The sequence below is a fragment of the Aulonocara sp. 'chitande type north' Nkhata Bay genome, linkage group LG7 (assembly GCF_057382095.1).
Source record: "Aulonocara sp. 'chitande type north' Nkhata Bay isolate Kocher_YH1m ecotype deep benthic linkage group LG7, A_spYH_male_GT1.1, whole genome shotgun sequence".
Classification (NCBI taxonomy): Eukaryota; Metazoa; Chordata; class Actinopteri; order Cichliformes; family Cichlidae; genus Aulonocara; species Aulonocara sp. 'chitande type north' Nkhata Bay.
Window position 1 is genome coordinate 34,867,785 of NC_141350.1, and position 10,728 is coordinate 34,878,512.

The 10,728-nt window shown below is 40.7% G+C and overlaps 1 protein-coding gene across 1 annotated transcript; it reads left to right on the forward strand.

The window, feature by feature from the left end:
- Positions 1-1,874: 1,874 nt before the first annotated feature.
- LOC147325605 (uncharacterized) lies at positions 1,875-9,158 on the forward strand. Its single transcript, XM_086300182.1, has 3 exons — positions 1,875-1,935; positions 3,133-3,454; positions 8,396-9,158. The coding sequence occupies exons 1-3, from the start codon at positions 1,875-1,877 to the stop codon at positions 8,685-8,687; spliced, it is 675 nt and encodes a 224-aa protein (XP_086156308.1). The 3' UTR covers positions 8,688-9,158.
- Positions 9,159-10,728: the final 1,570 nt, after the last annotated feature.

Genomic DNA, 10,728 nt, shown 5'->3' on the forward strand with positions numbered 1-10,728 from the left:
TGGGCTTAAATATTCAGCACCTGAGAGGCTGACGCTTCATACGCAGCCTCCTTTTTAATGAGTTGAGATTTTTAAACTTGTTTGTGCCATGAGTTCATTTCTGTAGCGGTTTAGACTGTAAGTACCTAAATCAACTTCTTCTAACAGAGAGCTCTTGCTTTTTGATACAAGGAACAAAATGTTCTGGGCTTTCTGGCCAATCAAGTCTACAAAAGTCATGTAGTTAAACATTATTCAGTGCTCGTGTCTCGTTTCAGTTCAAATGACCAATGTGTGACCCTTTGTTCACTTCATCTTTGTCGGTATAGCTCTGGGGGGGAGAATCAGCTATAAAAATTGGTGTGCAAAGCTTCATGTGTGATGCCAAAATATACAACCTAATAGACTAAACTAGGCACGATAAAATAGGATCTTCTCTGGGTTTTGTTGGGGCGGTGGGGGGTTGTATATTGTGCGGTTAATGGGAGTTTCTTACATTCATCGAATATTCATCATATTACAGATGAGACAACTAATCCACACATACACATGGGAATCTCCTGTTTACCACATCCCAAGGGGGCTCTACTAGCCATGCTGTCTTGTTGTTTATCCCCAGTCCTGACCCTACTGTCTGAATGTTGGAGCAAAAATCGAGACTCAAATTTGTTTCCAATTTCCAAACAGTGGCACCCAGTTTGGTGGTCTGTTGCTCTTCTGCATACCTAGGTTGTAATTGTTTGTTTGGTTTGTTTCTTCCTATCAGCTTGAAACATCGTGGTCATCCTCTGAACTGCTGCTTATTGGATTTATTTTATTTATTTTTTCCCCTGGCCTTTCTCTGTAAACCCTAAAAATTGTTGTCGGGGGAATATCGCAGCAGATCAGAAGCTTCAGAGATACTGACAAAACCAACAACCATGTCACATTCAAAGTCACCTTTCTTCTACATTCTGATTCTCAGTTTAAACTTCACCAGGCCTTCGTGACCATATCTACATGCATGTCACGCCCATTGGATTGCTGCCATGTTGCAAAGCAGCTTGCAGTGTACATGCAACTGAAACAGTTTAAATAATATTTGTGAAAGGGAGTGAGCAGACCCATCAGTTTCACACCTTTTTCTTAAATTCGGTTATAAATGAAACGAGCGTGGAAGAATACACTCAAACTGTAGCTTTAATAGATTTGTCTTTTGTAAGTAAATCTGCTTAAATGGATAAATGGTCCTCTTTTCAGCTAACAGTGGTTAGTATTTGTAAATAATTCAAAAGTTCATTTTTAGTAGGGTTTCTTGGCCAGCCTAAATCAACACTATATATCCTTGACTATTTTAATTTAGATCCAGTAGGGGAAACCAAATCATCCCCTTGTTGTATTGCTCTTACACTGGAACGTTAAACTTTATCCTGCACAGTAAAGCTGTCAGATAAATGTAAAACAGAAAAGTAAAGGCTGAAATGCTGTCACTCAAGCAGCTAAGCTGTAAGACCCCCAGTGGACCAAGATTGAAAAATGTCCCCATAGGACCAGCAGGGAGCCCCCCCCCCCCCCCCCCAAAAAAAAAAAGCAAAAACAACACAGGAAGCGAGTGACTGTGCATCTGGAGGCCTTGTAGGTCTCATAAACTGGCTGATGATTGCTCCCTTCCTGATTACCAGGGTGGACAGCGAAAACTGAGTCGATAATTGAATCAGAGAAATTTCTCCCCGAGCATCGCAGATGGCTTATCTGATAAGGAGGTTTTTAGCTTGGCAGGGCAGGAAGCAGCCTTTCCGCATTCCAAGGTGGCAGAAAGTTTTCTTTTGGTCTTTGGTGCCCCTTCACATGGTGCCATACAGGGCAGCCTCCTGTCAGCAGACCTGCATGAACTGGTGTTGCTTTACCGAGCAGCGATGAAGAAAGCCGTTCCTCACTACTCCAGATGGGCAGAAAGACGATCCACCGTGGTTTATGGTAAGTAAAACTCTGGATTGCTCACATTCGATGTATTTGTTTGTTTGCCTTCCATATATTTCTTTGCTTTATAACGGCAGTAAATGGTGCGTAAAGGCCTCTAGATTAACTCGAGTGTCAGTAGCTCCTGTTTAAAGTCTCAGAAATGACAAGAAGATTAACAAATTAACTTTAGTTTATTGTAATTGCATGAATACTATGCATTTAAAAATTATTTATATAGAAGATTGTGTTCAGGTCTGAGATGTGTAGTCATTTCGCTGTTCAAAAGCATGTTATGATGCTGTGTCTCGGCCTTAAAGGACCTTTAATTTAACAGCTCTCTGGAAGTTCTTGGGAATCTTTGCTGTAAAATTGGCTGAGATTATCTTGGGAGATTATGGAAAGTTTGACAAACTTAGTCTACTTTTGTATACAGAGATTAAGATGTCAGATTTTACAGATTTAAACTTGAGCTTGAAGAATTTGAAACAGCACAAAAAAAAGTTATTTTCTTATCATTAAAAAAGGCTCGAGTAGGTGTTACTGAGCCAGGATGCTCAAACAGCTTCAGCTGCTACATAAATCTCATCATTACACATGTAAAGTTAGCATGTTAAATGTTAAAGTTCAGTGAGCTGCTGTCAAGCACGGTGGAGGATTGGTGATGATCTAAGGCTTGGTGTGCAGTCACAGAAGCTGGGCACCTTTCAGAACTGAAACAAAGTTGTAAAGAAGAAAAAACGGTGCGTAATATTAACATATACACATTTGGTGATATAAATGTGACAGCCCATGACACATACAGCCTCGAAAATTTGCAGTGTGTATAATATATTTATAGTGTTTTCAACTTTTTTTTCTTTGATTGTTTAAAACAAGCATTTAATGGCATTTTATTGTATTATGATCATTAAACCAGTTGAATGAACATAACCCTTTAAAGCCGAGTGAATCTTTTTGTGAGTTCTATTAAACTTCTACATAATCAGTGTGCATTTTTTTCCACCCAAAAGCTAAAATAAAACTGCACGATATATTTTGAAGAAATAAATTGAAAAAATGCCTGTATATATTCCTGTATAATGTATATATTTCTTTACAATCTGAGGGATCTTAATGGCAGCCAATATAGTGAGTCTTAAGCTTTAGAATATTAAACTTATAAACTCATCAGAAATAATAAATATCATCCTGTTTACTTGTTTCATGCTCCAGCGGTTCGCTCAGCCACGTTCGGCTCCTGGAGGATGCTCACGATGGGGGCGGAGTACTTAGACACCTGGGCTCGGTCACCTGACAGGAGAGAATGTCCTGAGAAGCTGGTCAGAGAGGAGGAGGAGGAGGAGGAGGAGGAGCCGGGGCCATCAGATACTGGAGAGCAGGGGGAGTCCTCATGGATATCCGCTGACAAGGACCCAGAACAGAAGTACGAGACTGTTCTGCACCTGGACGGGATGAGCAGACGAGAAATGGGAGATGGTGTCCGGGAGGCCATAAAGAACCATGACAACCTGAAGAGCACCTCCACTAATCAGAGGTGAGACAGTTTGGGTGTGGCTGGTTGGAAATCATACTGTTGGTAGACTAATCCTGTCACCAAATCCTGTGCTCTGGATATTTTCCTTTTTTTTTTAATTTTTATTTTAACAGCTTTTCCAGCACACAACTGCACAGACATCTGCTGACTCAATGTTCTAACTACAGCACAAGTGTCTGTAACTCTTATTGCAGTAAATCAGCTAAACCACCAGATGTCTCCTCAGTCATATCTAATGAGTTTGCATCCATGATCAGCATTTCACAGCAACTACTTTAACATGAACCGAATACTTTAGATACAAAAAAGGTAAGAAAAGTCTGAAGTTTTATGACTAATGGTGAAATGTTGTCTCATGTTCATGAATAAATGGCACCATGCAGTTTAGCTTTAAAATGAAGTGTACTCAGGCTGAAAAGGCAACACCTTCCTTTATAAAATCTGTTGCAATACAGTGGCAAAGGTTAAATTTATGAAATAAGATAAGTTTATTTGTGAAATTCCTGTGTTACAGAAGCTAAAACATTAAATGTAGTCTATAAAACCTTAAATAATGTATAAAGGTAAAAAAAAAAGAAATAAAGAAATTACATAACTAAACAAATACTTAGATGAAGCAAAGGTAATACTAACATTAGAGCTCATTTACATAATGAAGAAAAACAAGAAAAAGATGCCCAGTAAGAAAATGGAAATCATGAAATCCATTAAAAATTCTATTTAAAGCGTTATATAATACAAGAAACTTGCTTAACAAAGCGTAATATGTATATAAAAAATTAAATAAAGCAACATGAAAATGAATATAAAATGACACACTAAACAAATATGAGATGACATTAAAGTCATACCAGAGTGTAAAGTGAGCAGGTCATGTAGATTTTGTTTGTTTGGCTAATGTGAATTATGTGGACACATGTTTTGTGTTCCAGTGTCGACGTAATTTTGGTTTACACCCACTTTTTACGTTATTAGCACGTCTAATCAGCCAATCATGTGGCAGCAGCTCAAGAAGACTTCCTGAAGTTGAAACTGAAATATCAGAATGGGCAATAAAGGGGATTTCAGTGACTGTGAGCGTGATATGGTTGTTGGACTGAGTGTTTTAGAACCTGCTGATCTGATCTGCTGGGATTTTGCCGCACAACCATAGGGTTTACAGAGAATGGTCTAAAAAAAGAGAAAATTTCCAGTGAGCGACAGTCCTCTGGGTTAAAATACAGAACTGCTACGTAGATGTCAGAGGAGAATGATCACACTGCTCCGAGAAGGTGGAAATGCTACAACCAATGTTTGCAGAAGAGCGTCTCCGAATGCATAACATGTGAAACCCTGCAGCAGATAGACTAAAGAAGCAGAAAACCAGACCCGGTGCACTCCTGGCAGCTAAGAAGTGGAAACTAAAACCACATGGGCTCACCGTGATTGGATGGCAGAAGACCAACTGAACATAGCTTAAACACCACATGCTACCTGAAGGACAAACACAAAGAAACCTATAGAGAAACAAGCAGTTAACAGTCATCTGTTTGCTTTAAAAAGACACCAGTACAACAATTCTTCTATGAATATTAATAGGAGGTGACTCACATGAAGCTGAAGTAATGACATGCAGTAAAACAGGAAACTGGATTCAGACTACTTCAATATTCAGACTCATTAATCGTAGAAAATGATGAATGAAAGAAAACATACTTACAGATCTAAGTGGCAAAGCAGATTCAGTTTCCAAATCTAATTTGAAAAGCATAACCATCGTCTCCGGTAAGTGGCACACATAAAACGGCAATTAATGTTCATCTCTGCAGACTCCTGCCTGATTTATAGCGGTCTGAATCAAGGTAGCAACCACTTCCTATAACAACTAACTACCAGCAGCTCATTAAAATGATCACGCATGCAGAAAACAAAACGAAACAATACAAAACAATGGTGGAAGCATGAACATCTATAAAGCTCATCACATATGCAAGCCCAGCTAGAAGAATAGGAAACGTTACCATGTGAAAAGCAAAAAGAGAGAGTGAGGAGACAACATCACGCGTGTGTCTGTGAGGATGTTTATACTTTAGTTGTGGCTCTTTGCTGTAGTGGTTAACACATCTGCCATGCATGTGAAATATGCCCATGCTCAGCTCTGGCAGGACACACCCAGCTTCAAAGGCGCATGAGCTAGCGTCTCGGTCCTAGCCCCGGAAAAATGGGAAAGCTGCATCAGGAAGGGGATCAAATCTGGCAACCCCCTAAAAATAATAAAGCACTTTAAAGCTTGTAGTTAAGTTTTAACTGACATCCAATGCCCCCACATTCTGTACACACATGCTGTGTGTAAATAATAAAGAAACAAAAGTCTGAGCATGCGGTCAGGTTGAAAAAAGGCCCATCAAACATTTATGTAACTTAATGAAAGACGTTTGAGAGCGCATACCTCTGCCAAGGCCAGTGATTTATCTTGCAAGTGAATTAAAAACTCCTGAATGGAAACTCAGATCTGTATCCAACAGGCACATCCACAAAAACCTAAGCACCACATAGCTGAAGCACAGTTACTATGCTCCACCAATCTCTGAACTTAAACATTAACAGTCCTGTGAGTCTCTCTGCTCCATCTTAAAAGGTACTTTTTTGTAATTACCCACTCTGCGGAATTTAATTCAAACCTTCAACAGCAGGGGGCAGCACTTTACCAGTTTGTATGTTGAGATTTTTTCACTTTCCGTTCTTTTAACTTTATATATTTCTTTTTGGCCCTATCCCCGTTTTCTTAGGGGACTTCAAATTTTTAAATAAGAATGTTTTTACGGACTTATGTGGTTAAATAGAGTCACATATTGCTGTATAAAGGGGTCTTGCATAAAAGTCCAGTCTTAGTTTAATTTTAGTCGATACCTCTCCTGCTGGGGTCACCCGAGGGAAAACGGTCACTGGAGATGGGGACCAGGTAAATGGCCTGTATTTATATAGCGCTTTACTAGTCCCTAAGGACCCCAAAGCGCTTTACATATCCAGTCATCCACCCATTCACGCACACATTCACACACTGGTGATGGCAAGCTACATTGTAGCCACAGCCACCCTGGGGCGCACTGACAGAGGCGAGGCTGCCGGACACTGGCGCCACCGGGCCCTCTGACCACCACCAGTAGGCAACAGGTGAAGTGTCTTGCCCAAGGACACAACGACCGAGACTGTCCAAGCCGGGGCTCGAACCGGCAACCTTCCGATTACAAGGCGAACTCCCAACTCTTGAGCCACGATCGCCCCAGGTGTACGATCACTCACAGTTAGTTGCTGTCTTCAAAACAAATGTTAAAAATCTGAGAGTGATTGCAATTGTTTGGAGACAGGTTTCCTCCCGTCAGGCGACACGTGCAATCAAAATAATCTGATTAATTAATAATCTGATAGGCAACTACAGATTTTTAAAAATCTATTTATTTATTTTTACTGCTGTCGAATGACCGAGCCATTCGACAGCAGTACATTGATGTTATGGATTCAAAGCTATTCTTTTGGTAGCTAAACAAATTTACAGTAAGTACCTTTGAAAATCAAATATAAGTCATAGTAATAAATAAAGAAATAATTCAATATAAGCAAATAAGATGAAAGTACTTTAGATCAGGTTTAATGTGCTAGTTTAATTAATTTAGTTCATCAAGTGCAGACAGAAAAGGTTTCATAAAAATTGGATTTACAGATTTTACACAACGTTGCTGACAGACAAACAGGAACAAAAGCATAAAGAAAACAATTAAAAAAAACCAACAAACAGGAAACTATCATATACACAAATACACACTGTGTGGGGTAAAAATGTGCTTAAAAATAAAAGATGTCAGTTAGGTACAATAATGTTGCAAAGTTTCTGAAACGTTGAGTCTCCTGTGTTTCTGCAATAAATAAATAACTGATGGATTGAATGAATGAAAGAATGAACAAACTGTTTTTTTGGTCTTTTGTTTAACTGGATTATCTTTGTCTTCTTTTAGGAGATCTGATGTTGTTTTTGGATCTGAACTTCTAAAGTGTTCACATCATTTTCAGCACCTCTGTAGATTCCGTTCATCTTAATTTAACATATATTCATCTTCTAGTGAATTCCTTTTTATTTATTTTTTGTTAGCTCTAACATGGTTACTCTAACCACGGTCTGAATGTGGATACTTACGCAACCTGTTTTGCAGTGTGAGATGTTAAAGGTGGATCTTAGCCTCGTCTTTCATAAGCATTAATCTTCTCTCATTGGTGCCAAAAGGGAAATGTTCGAGCCTCAGGGCTTTTCTGAACTTCATTATAACCTGCCAGCAGACGGTGAGCGCGTCTGTGCGCTCCAGTCACTGATAGGCTCGTTCTGGTCACGTGCGCTCTTCCTTATTCCACCGAGGACTTGGTATAAAACCTACAGCCCCTCATGCAGGGAGCGACCAAACAGAAATCAGAGGACTAATACTCCTGCTGGATTTGCTTGTTTTATTATTGCTGTCGGCTGGGGGAAAAGCCGCAAAAAAGGATTTTCTTTTTCCTCATGGTATTTTTTTTTTTTTTTGAGCGCCTGACATTTCAACTGGTGTTTGGAGACGATGCTGACAGGATTTGGGACTGAGGCAGGATGTTCTCATCTTATTTCAGCCTGATTTTTCTCCACTTGGAGCTGTAATGGATGCAACAGCCTCAACTGAGTGATTTACATCGGAAGTGCTTTGCGGCTCAAAAACTTTAACGTTTTAAATTTCGCCGAAGATGAATGAATGGAAAGGATCAAGAGAGCGTGGTTTTCAGTGAGGCCACCTTTTATCTGTTATTTCCCAAACGCGGCGCTTTCTCCTCACACTAACGCTGAGCAGTGGTTTGTATGAAGCGTGTTTGTTGTGATGCTTCTCCCCTCCATTTCCACTGACACCACTTTGGATTTCCCCTTTTGGATCTGTGCGTTTCCAGAATGGCTCGCTTCGCAGAAGATCTACCCACCCGCTATGGAGGAAGCGCAGGCGGCGGAGGGAGAGGTGGACCGGGCGCTGGGAGAGGAGGCGCCCGGGGTGGTGGCGCTCCGGGTGGGCAGAGGATGTACAAGCAGTCGATGGCCCAGAGAGCCCGGACGATGGCCATCTACAACCCGAACCCTGTCAAACAAAACTGCTTCACCGTCAACCGCTCCCTCTTCATCTTCCGCGAGGACAACCTCATCAGGAAGTATGCAAAGCGAATAACAGAGTGGCCATATCCTTCCTGACGCACAGAGCAGGTGCATCTGTAGCCTAGAGGCACAGTGGTTGAAAAGCAGAGCCACACAACCGCCTGCAGGCCTGTTTGCCAAGCTATTAAGTTTAGATGTGGATTATCTTCTCTAGTGTTGAATGTGCAGCTATTTACGCCCGTGAAGTAGCCGCTAACACACTGTCCCCTCTTTATCCCCCTCCGCGCAACGCTGGCTACACCTGTCGCCCCGCTTCTTATCTCCCTTCAACATGACACAAAGCTGTTCTCTGAACAGCAGCGGGCTGTGAAAAGACTTCACATCCGCCTATTGTGCTGCCTCTTTTATTACCCCCACCTTCCCGGCGCCCACATATATACCGAGAAGTTCTTTTATCAGTATGTCAGCTGTAAACTGCTCGCTGGGCACTGACAGCAGTGGTTAATCACGATCAAACATCGCTATTGATCCGCACAGCTACGAGTCAATGAAGAGATGCGTGCGTAAAAGGGGCGATGTGGCTTGCGCTTAACCGCCCTATCCCCGTGCTCTCCTACACTGTGTTGTGTTGGGGGGGGGGCAGTTTACTTTAAGTAGAAAAACAGAGAGCGCTCGTCCAGGATAGCAGCACGCCTCGTTGTCTTAGTCGGGAGCCCTCTCCGTGGTGCTGAACTCGCCCACGCTCCCCGCTCCACGCCGTTTATTCCACACTGCAAAATAAAGAAAGAAAGGGAAAAAAAAGAAAAGGAAAAAAGTCCTCTTCGAGGAGTCGTGGTCACTTTTATAATCGCAGTTTGCTCTCTTAAAATTAGCGAAAGACTTGATCATCAGCAGCGTGTTTCTCAGTCTTTCATTCATTTATAAAAAAAAAAAAAATCAATAAAAAAAAATCTCAGGAAATAATCTCATCTCCCCCGATTTTAAGACTCAGTTTCACTCCCCTCCTAAAGTAGGTTTGTAGCTGTGTTTTAATGATGTTAAACGTTAAAAACGTTTTAGAGAGTTACAGATGTAATAATAATAATAATAATGATAATCTCATTTTCACATTTTTTCATATATATAATGCAACATTAACTTTTAAAATGTAAAAAAAAAAGCTAAACTGATATCTGCATGTAAACAACAGGCACGACTTTTGCTGCTGAGGGTTTAAATTCTATTTTCTGATCACATTCAGGCTTTATTTGTGTGAAGGGGGGAAAAGTACACCTGGGGAACAAAAAAAAATCAGCCATCATCTGACAAAGATTCAGGTTTTAACTTGGTGTCTTGTTACTCCTGCTTGTCCCAGAAACAGCCAAAAAATTTTTTTTTATATTTTAATGTCTCTTAAAGACTCCACTGTAGGTTATAAGCTCAGAGAGAGGTTATATATTTCTGTGTTGAAATTGTTTAGACTGGGAAGCCACAGGGCTTGTGTGATGAACATGACCAGACAGCTGGATCTGCTCTGTGGGCGACAATGAGGACAACATTAGCTCTAATCAAATAACAGCATTTATCAGTTTGTCCGTGCCCTCTATGGGCTGATATGAACCGGAACCTCTGATATTCCATATGGACAAGATAATAAAATAATCACCGCGTTCACTCTCATTCCTGAAATTTTCAGGATATGTAAAGCAGCTCAGTATTTTTATCCATATCTTTGCTGTTACGATTATCAGCTTCCAATTCCCTTGTGATTCATGGACCCTCAATAGGCACTGACCCTCAGGGCAGTGACCGAGTGAAAATGAATGACAGAATGAAGTGGTCAACCATCTGGAAGGATCATGAGCACATGTATAGGATGCTTTCTTTCCACAAAAGGCCTTCAACCAGAGCTTGATGGAAAATTTATGCTTAGTTGGACAGAATGCATCTAAATTCAAGTTTAGCACAGGGGCATGCAGGATTATTCCTGTGCAACCGCCATGAATCTGCTTCCTTATTCCATTAGAATAGATGAGTTACAAAAATGTGATGTTTATTCATCAGTATAAAGTAGTTTATCAGTGCTAAGAAGGTTTGCAGACATACTGAAATGAAATACATGTGACATCATTTATAACTACTCCTTAACTCTGCACAC